Source organism: Balaenoptera musculus, chromosome 16, assembly GCF_009873245.2.
Source record: "Balaenoptera musculus isolate JJ_BM4_2016_0621 chromosome 16, mBalMus1.pri.v3, whole genome shotgun sequence".
NCBI classification, from domain to species: domain Eukaryota; kingdom Metazoa; phylum Chordata; class Mammalia; order Artiodactyla; family Balaenopteridae; genus Balaenoptera; species Balaenoptera musculus.
The window spans coordinates 9,603,341-9,627,240 of NC_045800.1; the positions used below are offsets into that span (position 1 = coordinate 9,603,341).

The 23,900-nt window shown below is 49.7% G+C and overlaps 1 protein-coding gene across 15 annotated transcripts in view; it reads right to left on the minus strand.

Moving 5' to 3' along the window:
* Positions 1-23,900, minus strand: part of TACC2 (transforming acidic coiled-coil containing protein 2) — a 212,876-nt gene that overhangs the window by 95,679 nt on the left and 93,297 nt on the right. For 14 of the 15 annotated variants that reach the window (XM_036828561.1, XM_036828563.1, XM_036828567.1 and 11 more), the window contains one exon: positions 6,125-6,250. In XM_036828561.1, coding sequence (XP_036684456.1) covers positions 6,125-6,250 — 126 coding nt within the window. Of the gene's footprint in view, positions 1-6,124; positions 6,251-21,272; positions 21,381-23,900 lie in introns of those variants that run through there. The other variant, XM_036828578.1, reaches the window with a different exon arrangement.

Below are 23,900 nucleotides of genomic sequence, written 5' to 3' on the forward strand. Positions count from 1 at the left end.
CAGAAAGTGCCCAGAGAGGCTTGCAAATTGGCTGGAAACTCCAAGGCAGGCACATCAAGTGATCTCTAGTCGCGAGGGAGATATTCCAGCCTGTGAACAGCAGCCCACATGAGAGTATAAACGCCACCGACCTTCAGATGTCTGGCCGTAGGCTGGCTCTGCACGGTTAACCCTGAACAGGCTTGTCGGTTCCTTCCCAGCACATTCATACCCTTTTCACAGAGCGAGTCTGTGCTCAGAGGACAGAAATTACTTTTAAGCTTGGCAGAAGCAAAACGTAATCAGGAAGGAAAATATTAACTAAAGGAAAAGTCATAAATACCATCCCCAAACTACAAGAGGCTTTGATCTGGGTTGGATCATCCAGCACATTAATTCCCACCACTGTCTTTCCCAGTTCCTTGCATCCTCTTCCCAGGTGCAAGATTCCTTGCGTGCCTTGACGGTCCTTGGTTAACAGAGAATGCAGAGCTGAGGATACTGAGGACAAAAGGAAACTGATCTCAGATATCCAAGATTTAACTATTTATTCAGAAAGTCAAAACCTACCTACTACATAAAGCAGCTCCAGAACCATGAAAAAGCAAGCCAAGAACAAAATCCTGTGCTAGTTTGAACCATACGAAGCTGTCAATATTTTGACAATTGCCAATGTGGCGATTCATGTGCTTCAACCTAATAGTAGCCAGCTGGACACTGGAAACCCAAAGGTTTTGAACAAATATATAGGTGCATCCCAACTGACTCAGCCTGCTAGGTACTGGTTACGTAACTCTGTTTCATGAGCATGTACCTTCATTCAACATGTACCTTTTAAATGGTACAAAGGAATTCGGTTATTCAGAGAAGACTTTCAGGCGATCCCTTTTCTAAATTAAAAAAACAGTGCCCCCACTTTATCCCTCAGTTTTCAACAAGGCGCTTGCTTAAATAAAGGTTCAGCTAACCTTTCTGAAGCAGTTGAACCCACCCACACACACCCATAGCAGAAAGACAAAACAAACTTATTGTGCAAACAGATGAAACCAAAAGAAACCACATGATTTGGAGCAAGAGGAAAAACAGAAGCTGTAAGTCAGTATGAATTCCCTGTGCTTTCAACTTTGGAAAATTCTGAATTTGGAAACTCTAGTGAGACGATCTAGCTGGGCAGGGGCTGTCCCCCACTCCTGGCTCTTCGGTCCGAAGGCAGAGGTCAGAAGCTTCAGCCGCCAGCTGCTGGGTCAGGTGTTTCCGACCCTGAGGAGCCATTAACAGCCAGACAGGTGAGGAGAAGAGCATCTGGACACATTGCCTTACCCAGTGGTTCTCCCACTGTGGACCCCAGACCAGCAGTAGCAGCTGCATCCGGGAACTTGTTAAAAAGCAAAGTCCTGGGCGCCTCCTCAGACCTCCTGAATCAGACACTCTGGGGATGGGGCAGCAATCTGGGCTGGAAGTGGGTTATTTTGAGGCATGCTAACGTTTGGACCCCATGGACATGAGTCAGGTGAGTAGTTTTCCAGCTGTGTCCACGGGAGTCCTCAAGGTCTAAAGAGACCCCTCTGCCTGGATTCCTGACTACAGGAAAAGCACCGCAGGTTCCCAGATGTAACCAGGGTGCCCCGTTTTACTCTGTTTAACAAATGGTAGTAGAGCTGGAAGGTTCCAATTGAAAAACAATTCTGCTGCTTTATAAAAAAAATAGAAAATATTGAACAGATGGGAGTACAAGTGGCCACGGGCAATCTCGTCATTTGTAGAATGTTCTAGAGGGTCTGGGCTCAGCTTTCTGTGCCATCCGGGGATGTCAAAAGCCAAAGGGAAGCTCAACCATTTACAGGGGGTTCAGGGGCTGTTCCCCAAGGAGGGAGCAAGTTTGATGTCTCCCAGTGGCTTTAACTGGAGAGAAGGGGAGCGTCAAAATCCCTTTCATTTTATTTGAGAATTGCTGCAGGGACGGGGGTGGCTTCTCTCTTTGTTCTTGTTCAGAAAGAAGAGTTGAAAGGGAAGGATCAGCACCAAAGAATTAGTAGCGGTAGAAAGGAGGGAGAGAGTCCGGCTCTGCTTTCTCTCTGGTGGCTTAAAGAAAATGCTCCAGCCCCACTTTTCTTGTTTTAATAATTTTTTAACATATTTTTATTTTAATTTAAATTAATTTTTTAATTTAAGGTACCAACCCTGCTTCTGCGGGGCAGCAAACCTCTAGAGGATGTTGCAGGCTGCCCTCTGCCCAGGTTTGTTCCTTCCCCGTCTCTCCTCACCTCTCCCCCTGCCTCTCCTGTCCCTGCTCTGAACAGGAAGTGGAGGGGGGGATCCGTGGGTGATGCTATGATCTGAATGTCTGTGTCCCCCCAAATTCCTATGTGGAAGTCCCAGTGCCCAAGGCGATGGTATTAGGAGGTGGGGCCTTTAGCAGGTGATTAGATCATGAGGCTGGAGCCCTCATGATGGGATTAATGACTTTATAAAAGAGACCCTGCAGAGCTCCCCAGATCTTTCCATCACGTAAGAGCACAAGGAGAAGTCTGCAACCAGGAAGAGGGCCTTCACTCGACCATGCTGGCACCCTGATCATGGACTTCCAGCCTCCAGAGCTGTGAGCAATAATTTCTGCTGCATATAAGCCACCCAGCCTGTGGTATTTTGTTATAGCAGCAGGAACAGACTAAGACAGATGGGGTGGGGAGGCAGGGTCATTTCTGAGGTCTAAAAAGCCACCACCACACACCCAGAATGCCCTTCTTAGTCACTCCCACAGAGCAGCAAGGTTAAGTACAGTTGATTCTCTTTATTCACAATAACTATGTTCTATAAAGTCACCGTGGACACTGAATTAGTGGACACTAAACCATTGCTCCTAGAGGAAATCTAGGGTTAGGTTCCTGCAAGCCACTGGTCCCAATATTTTTGTCAACCGATCAAAACATAATCTTGCTTTATGTGAGTTTCTATTTAAAAACATCTTATTTAATATATAATTGATTCCTTAACAGTGAATTTACAGTAGACAGCACTACAACTCACACCCAAACGAAGCTTATCTAACACAAGTATTTTCTACATCAGGCACATCACAGCCTTCTTGCACTTTGAAACCCTGGACAGCACTTCAGCACTGTGCCTGGGGGCTATTTTAAACAGCAAAATCATCAACAAAATGCACAAAATCACAAAAAGCATGGCACTAAATATACTGTGAAAGGACGCTTTTCATAATACGAGAGCTGCAGCAAGAAGCCAGAGGTCGCCTTGCTCCACTTCAGCTGGGAGCACGCTCGTCGGGTGACTCAAATTTTTTGCTGCTCTGCATGTGTTCACGAATGACCATGAAAGAGCTGTGAGTATCAATCTTGGGGTTACAAATAAATCTCAGCGAGGAAGCAAACTCACAAACATGGAATCTGCAAATAACTCAGATCGACCGTATTTTGTAGACAGAATTGGTAACCAAAGCCAGACCAATCTCTGCTCCTATCAGAACTACCTCCTTCCCACCAATTTCCAGTAAAAATAGAACAATACAACTCCGGACAAACGTCCAATCACGCTGGCAAGGCACCAAAATTGCTCAGTCGGCATAGAGATCTACTGAGTCTTTCCACTGGAAAGTAAAGCCAGAGAGCTGGCCAAGCTCTCAGCACTGATGAACTCAGTACTCAGCCACCGGTCCCTTCCTGCATCCTGTGATCACGCTTGGTCACGGTCACAGGTGACACAACTTCTTTACTCATGTCTTTCTCGGACTTGAGAGGCCAGTGATGTAGGCGGGACCCCGTGGCGTGGGGGGAAGGGGGAACCCGGCTCCCTGCAGCCAGTGGAGAAGCTCAGAACCAGGTTCGGTAGCCAAGCTGGACCTGCCTCGAACCCCAGCTCTGCCACTCACTAGCCACGTGTCTCCGAGCCTCCGTCTGCTCACCTGTGACGCAGCAGTCGTAACAGAACCCCCTACCTGCTGGGCTGTCGTGAGGATTTACGGAGATACACTCCGCGTGGTGCCTGGAGCACAGGAAGTGCCCTCAGTGGAAGCTTAAAGAGCAGACATCACGGGACTACTATGGGGCCTGGGACAGGTCGTTCGAAACACACAGTCTCGGGTTGAGGCGGGAACTTCAGAAGCGCCAGTAACAGCCCCCGGTGGACGTTAGTTCTCCCGAGAGCCACCCAGCCAAGCCCTCCTGTATCCTCTGCTCCCACGGCCCCTTGGCATCCCTCGAGCACTGGATGAGGATGATCTCAGCCCCACTCCTTTCCCTAAGGGAGGCTGAGCCCCTCCGGCTGCAGCTGGAGGTCCCTTGGCCTTGCGAAAACGGTGGGGGTCAGGGAAGGGCCATGGGGGAGGGCAGGAGGCCGAGCACAGGACGGAAAGGAATGCCCGACTTCACCCTGGAAGCTTCTGCACGCTCCTTGTGTGCTGAGGGCCTTGTTCCCCAGCTAGGATGCCTCCTTTAAGAAGTTAAACTCATACATAAGTAAGAACTATGGTTGACTCCCACCTGTAACAGAAACACTCGGAATTCAACGTCAATGAGCAGCTGCCTTAGAGCATGTGTTTCTGGCCTGGAGCTTCCTGCTGTGTCAGCCCTGCCCTCACACTTCTCCTCCACCAGGCAAACCTCCTCCCAGTTTATGAAGAGGCCTCTCGACGCTGTCCCAGCAGGACAGCGGGGACCAGGCAGGAACGGACCGCCTGTCCCCCAAGAGGGCCGACTTTGGGGGTGGTTAGCGCACACTGGCCCCCAAGCAGGCAGACAAGGAGGATCACCCCCCTCCTCCCTCTAACCCAGTTCAAGTCTACTGCCTTTCCCCAAGGACCAGCCCAGGCCAGCCTGGGCGCTGTGGTTCCAGAGGTCACAGCCGATCCAGTTCCTCCCCGCGAAGAGAGGGCATTCGAGACAGATAATTCATAGGGATCTGTGAAGGGCAGTGACACAGGGGGAGAGGGGTGGCTGCAGGAGTTCAGAGGGAGGCTCCTGTCTCAGCCTGGGAGGAGGGACCCAGTGTCTGTCCTGTTCACTATGGTTCCCCAGTGCCATGCACCATCCGGCAAAAAGCAGCTGTTTTACTAATACAAATACGACTAAAATGTGTGTGTGTGTGTCTGTGTGTGTGTATGTTATATAAATATAGAGAGAGACACATATAGACGTGTGTAGAGAAAGACACTGTATGTGTGTGTGTGTGTGTGTGTGTGTTATATAAATATAGAGACATATATAGACGTGGGGAGAGAGATTGTGTATGTGTGTATATGTACATATGTTATATAAATATAGAGAGAGACATAGACGTGTGTAGAGAGAGAGATTGTGTGTGTGTGTGTTATATAAATATAGAGAGAGACATATATAGACATGTGCAGAGAGAGAGATTGTGTGTGTGTGTGTACACATATGTTATATAAATATCAAGAGAGACACATATAGACGTGTGTAGAGAGAGAGCTTGTGTGTGTGTGTGTATGTTATATAAATAGAGAGACATATAGACATGTGCAGAGAGATTGTGTGTGTGTGTGTGTGTGTACAGGCGTGTGAGCCGAGTCCCGAGGCTGGCTGTGAGCAAGCCTGGTTTAAATAAACCACGTGTCAAATCCGCACCCTCTGAGTCCGGGGCGAAGCCCGGTGCACACGCCGCACACGGGGAGCAGCGATGGGTGCGGGGCACGCGGGGCAGGGGGAGGGTGCACGGGCAGAACACGAGGCCAGAGAAAGCCCCTCCCCCGCCCCCCAGGCCCGTCTGCTGAGCAAGGCGCGGGACCTGGTCCCCTTCCCCGTGTGCTGATGCCTCTTCTCTTCCCCAAAGACAGAGAAAACAAGTGGCTGACCCAGCGCGTGTCCCGGGAAGCCAGAGGCGGCTAAGTCCTTCCCTGGAAACGTACAAAGGGCACGATATCGCTCCTGGAGGACTTCTATTTTAAATAGAGCACGGGGTGCGGGGGGGGGGGTCTTTCTGCTGCCCGCTCAGGTAATTCCTGAGGCCCTAAGAAGAGGCCCAGCCCTGTGCAGGAGAGTGAGCACACCTGTGTGTGTGTGTGTTTGTGGGGGGAACCGTGGGACAGAAGATGGGACGGAGGGCAGGAGGCAGCCTCAGGGACCGGGCCCGGGGGTCCCGCCATCCGCCGTGGGCACCACCGCCACCATACCTCTGGGCTGTCAAATCCGTGGACACCCAGCCGCCGACATCACCGTGGGGGGAGAAGGCAGCTAAGAGAGGGTTTTCCAGGTCTTCAAGGGCAGCTGGTTGGGTGACATCATCCACTACAGGTGAACTGAAGGAAGGAAAAAAACCAAGGCTCAGAAATGTTCCCGAACGTCTTAAATATGTTTCAACAGCACATTCTATCTGGGCCCTAAGCAGGGCCTCAGTCTCCCTTTTCATAGAGGAAGGGGCCGGTGTTGCTCCAGGTGTAGCCCACGGAGGGGGCTGGTCCGGGAGGGGCGGTTACCACTCCACGATGAGACAGCACAGACACCTGGGGTGAGGGTTTAGAAACCCTTAGAGCAACACGATAGGCTCATTTTGTCTGCTGACGCTAACAATGTAAGTCAGGGCTTGTGTTTTGTAGGTCTTGATGGGTGGTTCTCAAGCAGGGGTGATTTTTTGCCCCCTGGGGACATTTGGCAATATCTAAAGACATTTTTGGTTGTCACAGCTGGAGGGGGCGGGTGCTACTGGCATCTAGTAGGTAGAGGCCAGGGATACTGCTAAACATCCTACGGTGCACAGGACAGGCCCACAACAAAGAATTACCTGGCCCCAAATGTCAGTAGTGCCGAGGTCGAGAAACCCTGGCCTTGAGTTTGTTTCATTCTCTAGTAATTCATTTAATTATATTTTCAAAAGTTTTGATCTACAGTGAGATAGTAATTGAAAACTACACTGGTCCTTCATGCACTGGGAAAGTCAGCATTTGACAACCTCCAAGAGCAAGCTGGATTTGAAAGTTCGGAGGGACACAGGTCACCAGACACTGTCTCTGGTCACACACATCTGCTTACTCTGCTGGGAAACCCCTTTCATCATCAGTTATGTCTCAGTTTATCGGGGAGGGTCAAGAGTTCTTCCTTCTGATGAACTCAGCTCTGGAGCAGTCAGTAACGAGACAGTTATCTTCATTCCTTGAGCAGATATTGATTGAATAACAACTCTATGTGGTGAGCAGGAAAGAGGTGGTCCCTGCCCTCATGGAGCTTACAGTCTCGGGAAACAGTCAAACATTTTTAAAAAATGCTTATTTATCCAGTAATAACTGTTGTACCTGCTAAGAAGGAAAGGTACAAATGGCTAAGAAAGCATAAACTAGGAGGTCCCAGCTGGGAGTGGGGGTCAGGAAAAATGTCTTCGTAAAATTGTAAGCTGAGGCCAGTCACGAGCTCAGTGATAGAGAATGTTTGCTGACACTTGCTGTGTGCCAGGAACTATTATCTAAGCACTTACAGATGTCACCATATGGTGATCCTCACAACCCTGTGAGGTAGTTGCTATCATTATTCCCATTTTACAGATGAGGAAACTAAGGCACAGAGAAGTTGAGGAATTTGTCCAAGGTTGCACAGCTGGTAAGAGGCAGAACCAGGATACAAACCCAAGCCAGACCCCAGAAGCCATGTTCTTAACCACCCCACTAGGCTATGTCCCAAAGGTTGAAGAGTGAGGGAAGGAAGAGTGCCCCCAGCACAGGGAGCCACACATCTGAAAGCCCCAGATCAGGAAGGAGACTGGCATTCTGGAGGAATGCAGAAAGGCCACTGTAGCTGGAACGCAGATCAAGACAACGAGGAAGGGAACACGTGGACCGGAACCAGGTCACAAGGCCAGGTCGAGGGACTGGGACTTGATCCTAAGCTGAAGAATCAGCCCAAAGCCTCTATCAAATGCTCAGCCACAAAGTGCTGCCCTTGGCATTGAGACGAAAGACAGGCAGGGAGGCCCAGGGTGAACTTCCAAAACTATGTTCTAAATATGACCGGACTAGCACACGTTTGTGCCCACACCTTTCTATTTATTCCCATGGATCTTGTGATGCTTTCTTTTTCCTCCATGGTTCCCACCCACTATCCCAAATCCCCCAGAACGTGACCCTGAAGCCCTGTAATGACCACACCCAAGGAGCCAGAGAGAAATGGGCACAGTGTGAAGTGAAGGAAGGGGCGAGCCTGGAGGAGGAGGCCGGCAGGGACTCTGGGTGTCTCTGTTGGATCACGATTTGGAGAATCCTAAACCATAGGCAATATCGACTTTCTAAAGTCATAAAGCCTGAGTGGAAAAATGTGGCCCAGGAGTTCTGGCAACGCACATCAAAAGCCGTAAAAGACTTTGTTTTCTTTGACACAGCCATTCTACTTCCAAGAATTTATTCTAAGGAGATGATTAAGGGTGTGAGCAAAGATGTGGACCATAGCTGTGACCACAATAGCAAAGTAAAATGGAAACAACCAAAACGTCCAACACTAGGGGACAGTTAATCAAGTTAAAGCATGTCCACAGAATGGACTCATTTGCAACCATTTTAAAAAAGAAGGTAGAAAAAATAAATAATTAAAAAATAAAAAAAAGAAGGTAGCTCTCCATGTATCCAGAGGTAAAGGATCCATTATTAACTGAAAATAGGTTAAAAAACTATTGGCAGCATGATCCAGATTTTATGTGCACGTGTGTATCGATATATACGTATGTGTGTGTATATGTGTACACATGCATGTATATATGAACACCCACATAGGAAGCGAGCAACAGAGTGAATGAACGCCAAGGTATTAATGGTAATTCTTTCAGTAGTAAAGTTATGAGTGTTTTTTTCTTCGTTGAATTTATCTCTATTTTCTAGTTCTATTCTGAACACATACTGCTTTTATAAGCAAAAGAAATAAGAAAGCATTTTTAAGGAAAATTTTGAGTGCCAGGGAGCAACTTCAATTCATAGCTCAATGAAAGTTTCAAGAGACGGGACAAGCAGAGCAACGCCGTCTTTCCCCCACTTTTACACTCACACGTTCCCCCAGGGAGGACCCAGCCTTGTCAGCCTCATCTCAGGACAGAAACCCAGCCATGTCTCACTCAACAGGCACCAGTGGGGAAAATAAGGTCCTGGTGGAGAATTTTTTAGATAACAGTATCTGCTCGCATATTCTACGGGATGGCATTTTAATTTTAACTCTTTGGGATGGAATTAATTTTCAAAGCATGTTAGACACTTCCTTGATTTTTTCTGAACAGAGAATCCTGAACATAACTAAACACTCTGTCAATGACACATGATCAGCGTCTTGAGCGACTATGATATAAGCGAGGAGGTATGCTATGGCACTAAAACAACAATTGTACACGAAGTCAAGAGGGCTGGATTCTAGACCAGCCCCACCTTGGGAACTCAGCCAGGTGACTCCTCTGAGCTGAACTTTTCCGTCTTTAAAAGGGAAGGTCCTGGGGCTTCCCTGGTGGTGCAGTGGTTGAGAATCTGCCTGCCAATGCAGGGGACGCGGGTTCGAGCCCTGGTCTGGGAGGATCCCACATGCCGCGGAGCAACTGGGCCCGTGAGCCACAACTACTGAGCCTGCGCGTCTGGAGCCTGTGCTCCGCAACAAGAGAGGCCGCGATAGTGAGAGGCCCGCGCACCGCGATGAAGAGTGGCCCCCGCTTGCCGCAACTGGAGAAAGCCCTCCCACAGAAACGAAGACCCAACACAGCCAAAAATAAAAAAAATAAAAAAAAAAAAAAAGGGAAGGTCCTGGACGGCACAATCTCAAGGACTCTGCAAACTCAGTCTGGTCCCTCCCTCGCAGGCTGTGAGCCAGCACGTCTGCTCCCAACTCACCTGGCTCTTTTTTACTTTATGCCTTCCAGTTCCCTGCTTCTAATGTACTACAGACTACGGGTGTTAGAATAGTGTGTAAATCAAGAGTTAATAGGCTGGATTAAACCTCCCATATTATGTCATATGGGAGGTTTATAAACCTCCCATATGACATAATTTTAATAATTTTTACATATACATATATGTGTGTATACACGTATATTAAATTGAACCATGTGAAACTGTTAAAAGAAAAAAACTGTCAAATTCACACTGTACCATTAGCCCCAGGATCTTTCTGTCTTACTTCGCAGGGATCTGGTCGTGCTCCAGATGGCTAAGGATAGGGGAGAGCCGACTTCTGGGGACATAGGGGAATTCTTCTCAGACCAGCTGTAAGAGGCTATAAATGGCTTCCAAATTCTGTGGTGCTGGGACTAGAGTGACTGAAATATTTTTCAGAGAGGAAAAAAAATATCTGTCAGAGATTTTAACCACCAGCTGCTTCCACCAGCTGCTGGGGCCAACCCACTATAAATTTAGTCAGGCCAGCAAAGGGTTGATTTTCCACTGGAATGTCAGGGAGGGAAGCTTGTATCAACAAGTGCTTCTCCAAAGGGCCATGAGTCACCTTCCTTCAGAGGCTGAGGCAGAGAGGTCTCTGCTTCAAAGAGGAAGACATTCACATTCTAGTCTAAAAAGCCAACACCTTCAGTTCTACACATAAGACCTGTGCACAGCAAGAGCTCTGTGGCCAGCACCAAGATAAATTAAATCAGGATCAAATTAATAATAATAATAATAGTAACAGTAATAGTAATAGTAATGGGGTGGGAGGAAACTTTGGGAGGTGATGGATATGTTTATGACCTTGATGGTGGTGCTGGTTTCACAGGTGTATACTTATCCCCAAACTCATCGAATTGTATACATTAAATATGTACAGCTTTTTATATGTCAATCACACCTCAATAAAGTAGTTTTAAAAAGATGGGGATCCCACACTTCAGGGTTGACAGGCTGATGGAGAGCAAGGCAAGTTGAAAGTCTAGCTCAAGGAAAACTGTGAAGGGCGGTAATAGAAAAACAAGCTGCCACAGAAAAATGGGCTCCTTTCAGGCTGGGGTGATCTGGGAAGGGCCTGTGAGAGGACGAAGCAAGTCAAGTGCTTCAACAGACAGACATGTGCAAAGGGCTTTCCAGATTAAAAATGCTTCTCCCTCCCTCTCTCCCTGATGGTTTGGGCGGAAAGCCACTAGGCTTTGCTTCCCTTCCTTTGGACAGGGCAAGGAAGGAAGGGGTACAGGAGAAGGGACAGGGGCCACAATGACACAGAGGAGGAGACTGGTGTCTTAAGGAAACTGTTACCCACCGGGAGATCAGCAGAAAAATAACCACATCAAGGATAAAGGGAGCAGGTTCTCACAGTCAGGGAAGACTTGCATATAATATACAAAGGTAAAAAAAAAAAAAAAAAAAATATACAAAGGTGATGAGGCTTGAGAGAACTTTCAGGGCTGGGCTGCAATCACACATATCAGATAAACACTAGCTATAGATAGAGAGGCGTGTGTGTGTGTGTGTACACATTACACACACCTATTTCCCAGCATGTCTGCTGAAAGGGGTCACGTCAAAAGGACATCAGAATCACCTCAAAGAGGCTGCCACTGGCCACATCTGGGACTATTTGGACATCAAAAAAAAAAAATACAGATAGTAACAGATTAAAATCCATTGAGTAAAGTAATAATCCACGAGCCCATACAGATATAAAAACACGAACAAATACATAAATGGGGGGGAGGGAAAGTTCCTCTTTACAGTACATGTCAACTGGTAAATGTAGGAGAAGCGATGAAAACTGAAAATCCGCCATTTAAAAACCATCAGAGTGGTGGTGAATTCCAGCAGGAGCCATTGAAGGACACTAAGGGAGGTGGACGGAGGTTCAAAGAAGTGAAGGGCAGTGGTGTGGTCTTGGAGTACCTTCCCACCAGATACTGATACGTTACAAAGAGGGAAATGATGACTTAAAGGCGGAGAAACCCGGTGGGCACCCACGTGGCCAGGTGTTGACCGGGATTACGTCCCTGGCGGTGGATGGTCCTCACCCTATGTCACTTCTATGGGATCCCTGCCCCAAACGACAGCCGGAGTCTGGTCATGAGGAGACACAGGTTGAGGGATTTTCCCAGAATGAAAGAGCTGTACTCTGAAAGGTCATGAAAGACAGCAAGAGACGGAGGAGTTCTTCCAGACTGAAGGAGAGTCTGCGGGCATACTTAGAGTGTGATAGGTGCCTTTGGGCTGGACCCTGGATCTGTAGGAAAAGGGACAGTGTGGATGAATTCGAATGGGTTCTGAAGACTGGCTGATGCTGTGACATATCATACTGATTTCCCAACTGGATGGCTGTATCGCGTTGTGCTGGAGAGGGGCCTTGCCTGGGGGAGATGATCACTGGAGTGTTTGTTTGGATGGGGACACCTTCGTGTTTGCAATTTGCTCTCAAATGATTCAGAAAAAGAGTGATGATAATAGATATATATATGTATCTCCGTCCATATGTACACATATAAAGAGGGGATGACAGCACATGAGGTAAAATGGCAATAATTCAGGAATTTGGGCAAAGGGAGCAGGGAAGTCCTTTGTACTACTCTCGCAACTTTTCTGTAAGTTGGAAATTATTTCAGGAAGAAAAGAACAAAACCATTCCTGAGTAAAGGCACGCAGGCAGCCTCTCCCCAGCACCCGCAGAGTTCGGTCTGGGTTCTGGAGGACAGAGTGTGGTCGAGATGGGAGCAGCATTGAATAGGGGCCTGTGGGCCATTCACCGGGGCAGCCGGGGCCCGAGCCAGCTTGCCGAAGGCCTCAAACGTCAGACCAAGAACTGGTTGTTTTCCAAGGGATGGGGAGCATCAGAGATTTAAGAGCAGGGAAGCAGCCGAATATCTGGGAGACAGCCCTTATGCGGAGTAGAGAATAACGGGAGGGGAGAGGAAACGCAGACGAGGGAGCCGGAGCCAGAGCCGTGGAGCAGGGCCAGGCGATGCGGGACGGAATCCCAGCAGCTGCAGGGGAGCCAGGGCCAGTCGTGCATCGAGCGTCACGATGTCCACCCAACACATCGTGAAGAGGGAGGGAAGCAAAATGAGGAACAATCAAAGATGATTTGGGTTTTAAGCATCTGATTGGTTGGAAAGTCGCGTTAATAACTGCATGTTTCACGTATAGTACCTTAGACCCTCTGTACTATTATTTACTTTATACTTACCTTTCAGTGAAGTCAGTTGTTCAAATTAAATAAAGGTACATCATTCTAAGGAAAAATCCCGGTGAATCTGTGGTTTTGATGTGCTGCTTTTACTTTTTTTCTAACAGAATGAGTAACAGATAACTCACCACGGCCAGGCAGCCCCCAGGCTCAGGCCAGGCCCCCCGGGAGCTGGGCACCACACTTTGGAAAATGCTGGTGAAGCTCTCACCAACACAGCTGAAAGACAGCCCAGCGCTGCTCACGCTGGCTCACTCCTCTTTTTTTTTTAAGAAAAGCAAAACCTGTCATAAATGACCAAAATGGCATCCTCTGAGATCTCCATCTTGGGAGCTGTTGGCCGGTTAGGAGCTGGGCATGACCCAGCTGGCAAAGGTTAGAAGCCAGAGCCAAGGCACGGGAGCACGTGGGGCACATATGCGCATCCCTTCCAGGCGCCCCCTCAGCATTCCAAGACAGAACCTGCATCCCCACCACGCTCTCCCCAGAGAGGCAGGATGGAGCCGGTGACAGGAGGCCAGAGTCTCAACACCACTCCCGCAATAAAGAGCTGTGCAACCTTGGGGAAGATTTCCTCAGAGCCCAGCTTCCCCATCTGCCAGAGAGGGCAAGGGCCATCCTGTCTGGAAAGGGCGTGGGGAGGGTTCACTGAGACCAGTCATGTAAACTGGCAAAGGGCCTGGCACACGGAAGTGCTCCACAAATGATGGCGTCAGTAATACAAAACACAACAGGGTGTGCCGCTTTCCCCAACGGAACACGCTGAACGTGCTTCTTCAAAGTACACATGCCCCTCCTCCCGCCGCCCCTGCCCAGGTGTGCTCCCTCAGGTGGGCACGCTGCTCCTTCACTCACCCCAGGCCCCGTGTGCACGCCGTCTGGGGTCATGGAACAGGGATGAGTACAGGTGGCAACAGCAACGGGAACGAACGTTTATGAGCACCTACTGTGTGCCAGGCACCGTGCAGGCCCTTTGTCACTGTGAACTATGTGACAGCCCGTTTCAGGAAGAGCAAATGGAGCCCCTGGATGGGGAAAGTCACTACCCAAGGCCACGCTGAGCTGAGCTCCATCGGCTGCTCCGACCGCAAACCTCATGCCCACAGGACCCTGGTCTCAAGCGGCGTCTCTCTCAAGGATGCAGAATGAAGAGAGTGATATGCAAAGCAGCCCAGCGGGGTCCGCCTCCCCACGGAAAGCATGTCAGCAGTCCACAGGGGCGCTGGCACGGCTCTAACCCGGGGGGAGCCGGGCAAGACCCTTCCCCACCCAGGCTGCACGCACGTCCTCCACAAAATGAGGGTTTGGACTGTTGGGTCTCCAGGGTCCCTTCCAGGCCACTGATTTTCTGATCTGAAAACCCCAAGGCTCTAGAGGCGCAGCCCCCTGGGCTGGCTGGAAAAGGACATCTTGGAGGAGGCTCTGGGCAGTGTCCACTGCGGCCCAGCCCCAGCTGGCCTGGCACCTTGGCCAGGGGCCAGGTTCCTGGTTAGGACTTACAGATGGGAGGCGGGGGTGACCAGCTCCCTGGGAGACCTGGTGACGGGGAGGGGGCGCAGAGGGGGAACCCCCCTCTCATACGCAGCTTGCACACTCCTTAAAATCGGACTGCTGCTCCCATACCTCTCAGGGTTAACGAACTCAAGGACTGGGGTTTATGCAAAGCTCAAAGGGGGGAAGTTATTCTAGGAGGACAAGGCAGGGAGACAGTAGTCACTATTCTTTTCAACAGACAAAGAAATAAACCCATCCAGGTGCTGGGAGAAGCTACATGGTCAGGTAAGTGATGACGCAGTTGCCCCCCCGATCAGAGAGCACAAAGCCAAGGGGTATGCCTGCTGAATAGGCCAGCACCTTGGGGTCAAGACCTCAGCCAAGGCTGCCTACTTCTCCCGAGAGCCAGTGCATGGAACCCACAGGTGCCTCGACTTCACCAGAACCCTGGGCACAGAAATCCAACTGAGTCATCCACTGGGTGGGCGAGCAGGGCAGCAAGTATAGTACAGAGAGCACAGCTCTGGAGACGCGCAGATGTGAGCTTGAAGCCAGCTTTGCCATTTACTAGCTTTTTGTAGTCCTAGGCAAGTTCATTAACCTCTTTGAGCCTCAGTTTCTGAACCTATAAAATGGGGACAAATTGAATAACTTGGAAAGATTATTAAAAGAAGAGCAAAACATAGATGTCAAGCATAGTGTCGATCTCACAATGGGTCCTCAACAGACAGTAGGTGTCCGATAAATACTAGTTGAACGTATGGATGCAAGGAAAGTAGCAAGGGCAGAAAGATGTTCACTGCTGCTGCCACCAGAGCTGTCTAGCTGCCACTTAATTCAGGCCAGAGCCAGCTTCTCTAACTTTTCTGAACTGAGAGCAGGCAACTCAGCTCATAATCAAGCTGAGGCCTGAACAAATGCCTTAAGTACAGACAAGGCAAAATTTCAGTGTTCTTTTTTTATTTTTTATTTTTTTATTTATTTATTTTCCCCCCTCCCCCTAGTAGTGTTCTTTTTTTATTAAAAAAAACCTCTTGGAGTTCTCCATATCTTATAATGGTCACAGATTTTCCCTGATTCCAAAACTACACAAGTAGCAAAATTACCTCCGTAAGCTCTCCCTACCCATGGAATGCAACGAGAGGTCTAGACCTCATGCACGGAGCAAAGGCTTGTACCCGCCGTTTCCAGAGAGGAGCCAAAGCAGACAGTCACTGACCCAAGAAGGAACCGCTGGACAGGTGTCCTACTCAGCACGGCACTAGGCACGAGGATGCCAGGGAAATGAGGCAGGGTCTTGTCGGCACTGGAAGAGAGAGACCCTAGCACATGGCTGAGCACAAGACAACCTGGGAGCTGGAAGCAGGGAGCTGTGGAACGCAGGTTCCTGGGCCAGGTAACTCACAAGGTGAGCGAGCCTCCGTCAAGGTTTGCAAGGGAACGCTGGACCTTCTCCTGTTTCCTGTGAAGCAGGTGCTGGAGAGCAGGCAGCCAGGGGAAGCCTGAGGGTTGGAGGCAGGGGCGTCCTGACCATAAAAGAAGGAGGGAAAAGATGCTCCCGACGTGGACATGACCCATCTTCTTATCGCCTCTTTGGAATGGGCCCGCACTGGGGAAACGTCATGATAGGAAACCAACCCTGTGCCCTCAGGAGCTTAAACCTGAGGATGCTGGCCAGGAACCGTATGCTCTCGATGACACAGACACCCACCCGGAGAGCTCTGGACCTCAGAGGACCCGCTGGACGCAACCAGGCGGTGAGAGGAATTAGGACTCTAAATAGCCAATCCTGCATAGGAGCCAGTGAAGCAACTGCTTTCTCTTTCCAGTTTTTCACCAGATTTGCTCTCTGTAAGAGGAACTGACATGCATTTCCTATTCTTTTATTTTTACTTGTTTTCTGGGGAAAGTATAAATAAGCAATTAAAAGGGAGGGTGACAAAGCAAGGGAAGATGGACAGAAAGGAAACCTAGATAAACAGCTTCCAAATAAAAGAGATCTGCATCGACTAGCACACCTCCTTGTTTCCAATTAAAAATAATAACAAAAATAAGCTACAGGAGGTGCTAGGAAATCTACCTCCTTGAATTAAATCCTTTTTAATCATAACAAAGTGAAAAATATTAGCATGACTTTCCATTTGCTCCGCACTTCACAGTTTGCCAAGTATTTTCATGCACACGATTTCACTTGCCCCTACAGCTCTGTGAGCCAGGTGGGCACCGTGACTACCCCCACTGTTAATGAGATGGAAATCATGATTCACAGAGACCGTTAGTGACTTGTTCAAGGTCACAGAGCCGGTAAGAGTGGGGCAGGGATTCTAATACAAAATCTCTGTCTCTGAATTTGGAGCTTTCTCTATACTGCCTTTCTCCAAGCCACGGAAAAACAGTCTTGGGAACTTTGCTTTCTTTTAAGTGGTAGCCTGAATACATTTGCTAAATGACAGACTGAAACCGTACACCAGAGTGTACCAGACAGGAAAGGGAGGGGGACGCAGCTGATACCCAACGTATCTGAAACGAAAGCCCGATCACAGATCATGGCTCTGTAGTCCCCCGAGAATTTCGCCTGCCCTCTACTCTATTTTTAGAGGCACTTCCCTACAAACTTGTTTCCCCAGCTCTTCTTTTTCATGGCTTCCTTTCTCTGGAATGATTTCATAATCCTTGGCTTGTTTTGTCATCACGGTGAGTTGCTGTGGAAATGGTTATCAAGGTTGTGAACAAAGGACTGTGACCTCAGTGGGGGCGAGGGAGACAAAGCCCAGCCACCGGGACAGATTTCCCACGCCGTGGCCACAGGTCACAGCGGGAGAGACCAGGGCACCCACTCCTTCTCCTTAGATTTGCTTCTCCCACCAGGACTAGTCAGGGACACCACCACCAGCTTCCTAAACCTTCTCCTGGTTATGCAAAAGATGCCAGGGCTTGCTCGACTCAAACCATAGTTAATTCAAGAACCATCTGCTTTTGGCTGTGGAACTGAGTCCCAGGAGAACACACACACACACACACACACACACGGCTCTTGACCTCACCCTCAGTCTCTCCCAGCCTCATTCAAACCCAAAGCCTGGGGTCTAGTGAGCCCATAGACCCCCATCTCTCATCTTCCCAATTAGAACTGGTCTCTCCCAACTCCTCAAACCCTTGCAGTGTCCTCTACAGGGGGCGCTATTGGCATTTGGGGTGAGGCGGTTCTTGGTTGGACAGGACTGTCCCCTGCATAGCATCCCTGGCCCTTACTAGATATTGCCCACTCCAGTCCCTGGGACAACCAACCATCCTCATGCATATGCAAACATCCCCTCCTGGGGCACTATCTTCACCATAAAGTTTGCCCAGTGTGTGTCCGTTCAGGTATCTCACACACACACACACACACACACACCCCTCCCTGAGAGCAGGGGTGGTCTTACTTACTTCAACTACCATTTACCCCGACCCCCGGCCCCTCGTCACACTTGTGGAGTGGTACCGTAAACTAGACAAGCCTTCCTGGAAGCACTGTCTGTCTCCATAGAAACGACAAATGTAAATAACCACGGTACAAAGCGTGAAACCAAAGAGGCTGCAGGACTTAGCTGCCAGGCCAGGTGTCTGGGGTCCTGGGTTTGAGTCCCACCTTCACATGTGACCCTGACCAAGACCCTGGACTTCTCTGAGTCTCCCTTTTCACATCTGTAAAATGAAATCTTGATCTTTAAGTTTCCTTCCAGATAAAATATTCTAAGTGCCCAAGCTCAGAGAGACAAAAGGGATGCATGCGAACAGAGGGACCAGAGGCCAATTCTGCCTAGCTCTCCCAGAGGGGACCAGGGAGGGGTGTGTCGGCTTCATAAGCAGTAATGCCTACGTATGGGCTGTACTCTGTGGTGCTGGCCTCCCTGAGACTTGGGAAGTTAACTTTTGATGAGGGACCGGTGACAATGCAAGAGCCAAAGACGAGGCTCCGGGTAGCTGAGAGTTGGCTGTGGTGTCTGCACAAGGAGGGCAGTCCCTGACCTATTTCCTGCTTCAACTCTCCTCTGAAGAGAATGCCCAAGCCCCAGGCACAGCCTATGAGAAGCCCCGTGGGAATCCACTCCCTTCCACTCACCTGCCCAGCACAACTGGCCCCATTCTCTGGAGGAGCTCCCAGCTCGACCTCAGAACAGGAAAACCGAACATTTTAAGAGGTAACTCACTCCACAATTCCCAACCAAATCCTTCCTCTGAGTTCCATCAACTGTCCAAATGGACCCCCTAAAAACACTAGTGAAGACTAACTTTGAAATATATAAGTGAATCTGGATGGATGAAAACCACAGATGAAACCCAGCCTCAGGACAAGGCCCCAGACAAAGTCATTTCTAAATACAATGGAAACAGTTTTCGAAATGTGGCCTCAATAGGGAATCCTAGAGAAATAAGAAGTTCTCCACCTAATAACAGAGCTGAACCTTCCTCTGGCATAAAACAGATAGGAAATGGCACTAGGACCCCTGCTTTTCCATGTACTGTGATAGAAAAGGCTTGGGACATGTGTACACATGCAGGCACACACATGAAAACGTGCGCACGCGCACACATATGAAGACGTGCGCACGCGCACACACACTCCGGCACCAGCCAAACACGCTGGCTACCCTTCCCTCGGCTCAGCTTCTATTTCCATCCCCCCAGTCCGCCTTGGAGACACATTTTTCTCACAATGTCTATTTCACTTGTATCTCAACCCACTCCCACATTTTCCTGTCCTAGCATTTGACGGAGGCAAAAGATAACAGCAATAATAATATCACGCTGATGACGATGCCATTTAAGACAAGACAAGCACCGAGGAGGACAACACACGTTGCAGGAACACCATGCAACAGCTTGCTGCAGAAAGCGCTCTGAGGCCGTGCAGTGAATCACTACTTTTGAAGTCGCATTTCCAGGACGACCGAAGGCAGGGGAAGACACGGCCCCGAGGCCGCTGGGGCCAAGGACGCCAAGGGGGAAAAAAAAAAAAAAAAAAAAAAAAAAAAATCAAGGGCTGGTCACGTGGTGCGCCCGAGCCCTGAAGTGCACTAGCCCCGCTGACGTAACTATTCGAGAATTTAAAAGTCCCAAACTCGGAAGAAGTCCAGTGCAGAGTTTTAGGGCTAATCTGCGCGCCGCTGTGGCCCGCCGGGGGAGCCCCTGCGCTACCGGGTGGGACCACACCAGCCCGCAAGGACCCCAGCGGGGATGGCGCGGAGCCGGGAGGCGGGCGGGGACCCGGGCCACCGGCACGAACCCCAACCGCGGGCGGGGACCTCCACCGTGGGCGGGATCCCAGCCTCGGGCATGCGCCCCGACCTCGGGCGCGGATCCCGACCCGCCTCACCCGACGGAACGAGCTTCCCGGGCAGAAGCCGCGGGCCCCGCCGGCTCCCCCGCAGACACACTCCTCTGCCAGCAAGTGACACACATGTGTGTTCAGCCACTTTCCTCCCCTTAGCCAGTCCCCGTTGGGGAAAGATGAAATGAGCTTCGGCTACTTCTAGCACGTCTTTGTCTGGCGGCCAAGGTCCTGGGGACGCGGGTCTCCTCCCCGACTCTGGGCGCTCGCCCTCCCGCCCGCCCTTGGCCGCGGCGCACTTACCAGTCGGGGGCGACCGCTGATGGCCCGCACGGAGCCGCCTTCCTTCGGGGACGCAACTGCCCAAGAGCCCCCGAGAGGCTGAGGTTTCCGAGCCCGGCGGCGGCGCGGCGCGCGGAGTCTCCACGGCCCGGCCCGGCCGAGAACGCAAACTTTCCCGGGGCAGCGGCGCGGGGCGGGCGCGGGGCGGCGCGGCTCCCCGAAGGGCTCGGGCAAAGTTGCAGCACAAAAGGCCAATGAGTGGGAGAGCCGCGGCGGCCGGGCCAGGCTCCTCCCCCAGCTCTCGGCGCTCCCGGCCGGCCAGCGCGCAGCCAGCTGCTCGCGCAGGGCGCCCGCCGCGCTCTCCTCCCGGGCCAGGAATGCGCGGGGCCGGTCGCGGCGCGCCCAGGCCACCGAGGGGCCCACGCGGCGGCGCGCCCACTCGCCCCGCGGCCGCCGAGCGCGCAGGGGACAGAGAGACAGTCGGACGGACGGACGCGCGGCCCGGCCGCTGCTCGCGAATGCGCTGCAGACTTCCTCCAGGAGTCTCTGAGTCATGACAACTTGCTACAGCTCTTAGTTTTTCCACGGCGCTTTCCACTACTCATGGCAACGCGGGGAAGGCACCGGCGTGTGAACCACTGAGAAGGCCAACTACAGGCCGGTGCCCCAACTCTGCGGTCCACGCGCGCTTCCTCCGCCTCCGCCGAGCCCGGGGCGGGGTGGGGTGTGGAGGCGGAGGGGAGGAGGGGAATGCCGGCCCGCTGGCCTCCGGAGCCTCAGAAAGAAGCTGGGGATGATGTGGTGGCTCGCTGGTTCCGGAAGCCAAATTCTGGCCCTTCTTTCTTCACCTGCCTAGTCCTAACGCTGCTTAACCACGGAGCCCTAGAGCGCACTGCGCTCTACAGTTTGCAAAACCTGTTGCCTGTGCCTTCTCCTGGGCTGATGTGCCCTCTAAAATGGGCAGAGGCTAAATCCAAACCCCTTCCCGCGGCCATATTTCCGGGGAGCATGTGTGTTCCTATTTGTGAGTTGCGGATTTCGTTTTTTTGTTTGTTTTTGTTTTTCCTCATAGGACCCCAGATCAACTCCTTCGCTAAGATAGACCTCACCCCCAGAGTGGCGCTTACCTGCCCGCACCAGTGAAACGTTATCACCTTTTCTCTGGAAATTTCTGCGTCTAGGCCCCAATGGAGAAGAGCCTGTGGCTATACGTGGGCGCCAGGCTTCCTATTTTAAGTTTAGTGTCAAGAAAGCATTGCTATGTTTTATATCCTCTGGGACCAAAGGGTAAGAGACTCACAAATGACTCAAGGCTTCATTTCCTCCTCTTAAAGAAACAGATGCCCGAGGCTCGATGTCCCCAAACGGGAATTCTCTGTAGAATAAAGAAGTAGACTTTTATTGCCTTCCACTAAAATACTGTCTTTTTAAAAACACCATGCTTCTAAGAACCACACTTCTGACGGAAATTTAAATAGATTCCTTCTTCACATGCTTATCATGGGCTCAGTGGTTTAGCATTAAAATCCCTATTTCACTAATGTGATAACTGACACTCAAAATAGGCTAATTTGTTCAAATGTATACCATCAGCTGTTCGTGACATGAGGATTAGAATGCCCAGTCTTCTGTGCCCTTGTGCCCTGATCCCAGGTCATACCCACTTACGGTAAAAAAAAAAAACATGCTCCACTCACCACCTCCTAAGCTTGAGCATTCCAGTTAGGCAAAGAGCTAACATGATTTTGAGATAACATCCCTTTCAAGTGAAATAGCCCCTCCCCAGTTGCCGGAGGCATATCCTTCATGACACAGGAAGGTACCACTATGCTTTGAAACCTACTGGTGTGGCCAGAATGATGCCCTCCTCAAGGATGTCCACAAAGATGTCTGTGAGTATATTAATTTATAGGGCAAAGGGGAATGAAGGTTGCTAATCATCTGACCATAAAATAGGGAGATTATCCTGGATTATCCTGGTGGGCCCAATATAATCGCAAGGGTCCTTATAAGTGGAAGAGGGAGGAAGAAGAGAGAGAAAAAAAGAACTGATAGTGGAAGCAGAGTCAGAGAGAGATTTGAAGACTCTGTGTTGCTGTCTTTGAAGATGGAGGATGGGCACCACAAGACAATAAATGTGGGCAGCCTCTAGAAGCTGGAAAAGCAAGGAGATAGATTTTTCCCTAGGGCTTCCAGAAAGGAACACAGCCCTACTGATTTTAGCCCACTGAGACCGATGTGAGATGTTTTACCTACAGAACTGTAAGAAAATAAATTTGTATTGTCTTAAGCCATGAATTTTGTGGCCATTTATCATAGCAGCAATAGGAAACTAATGCAGTAGGTATCTGGTTACTACTGTGATTTAATCTCCTCCTTGAAGAATTTTATGAAAGTATCCAGAGTCTAAGACCATTCATTGCAGGAGAAACACTCTGGCTGAGAAAGACCTGACCCCAGCACCTCTCCAAGGTATCACCAAGATCAGAACAGTGCAATGATGTTCAGTAGCTAGCATTCAGACAGAGCCATGGCCCAGTATAGGACACACTGCAAGATGAAATAAAGGGCTCTCAACATCACGAGGGACTGATATTTAAATCCTGACATCTGACAAAGATACATCCATACCAGAAAGTCTCAGCCAACCCACACAGCCCTGGTCCTAGTCACAGCCAGAAAAGTTGCCCTGATAATAAACTTGAAGCAATAGTAAATGTGCATTGCCTATCTCCTCCTGCTCCAGGTCAAGGGTAACAACATGACACAGCAGGCCCTCCACATCTGCGTCTTCTGCATCTGCAGATTCAACCAACTGCGGATCGAAAATATTCAGAAAAATATTCCAGAAAGTCCCCAAAAGCAGAACTTAAATCTTGCTATGCACAGGCGACTATTTACATAACATTTATGTTGTATTAGGTATTATAAGTAATCTAGAGATAATTTAAAATATATGGGAGAATGTGTGTAGGTTATATGCAAATACTACACCATTTCATATAAGGGACTTGAGCATCCTCGGATTTGCGTATCCACGGGGGTCCTGGAATCATTCTCCAGGTATACAGAGGGATGACTGCACTGGTACAGAGTAGGACAGACACGTGCTTATGCCCGTTGTCTTGGGATACCTGGACTCTATAGAAAAAGACTGAATCACAGGCAGCATGGATGTGCCTTAGTAATTACATCCATGATGGAATCTTTACATCCTAAGGATTTCTTGGTTCTGAGTACAAGGTCAAGGCCCCTGCAGAAATGTGGTCAGTGTTTTCAGCAATGCCCCAGTGCAATAGCTGTTAAACGATCTTCTCCAGAGTCCTAGGTTTCTGGAGTTCTCTTAAAGGCTACTTGGGAGGCCCCTGTAACCAGAGCTATTTCACTTAAATCTGTCATATCTTTGGGTTCCACAAGAGATTTTGTGCACGAAAAGGTTCATTTGGAGGGAAAGGGAGAAAAAGAAAACATGAATACACTGCTTTATAGAAAAGAACTTGTGCTGTTGGAATCCTGGAATCCAATCTGAGACCCAGAGAAGGAGATTGACACACCCAAGGTCAAAGGCTACATAGTGACAGAGCAGGTATCAGGAAGGGAGATTTTTTTTAAACTTATGTAAAGAGAACAGTATAATGAACTCTATTATATCAAACAGTTTCAATATTATCAAATCATGGCTAACTCTGTTGTATTCACATGCTCACTTCTCCCTTGTTACTCAGATTATTTTAAACCAAATCCCAGATATCATC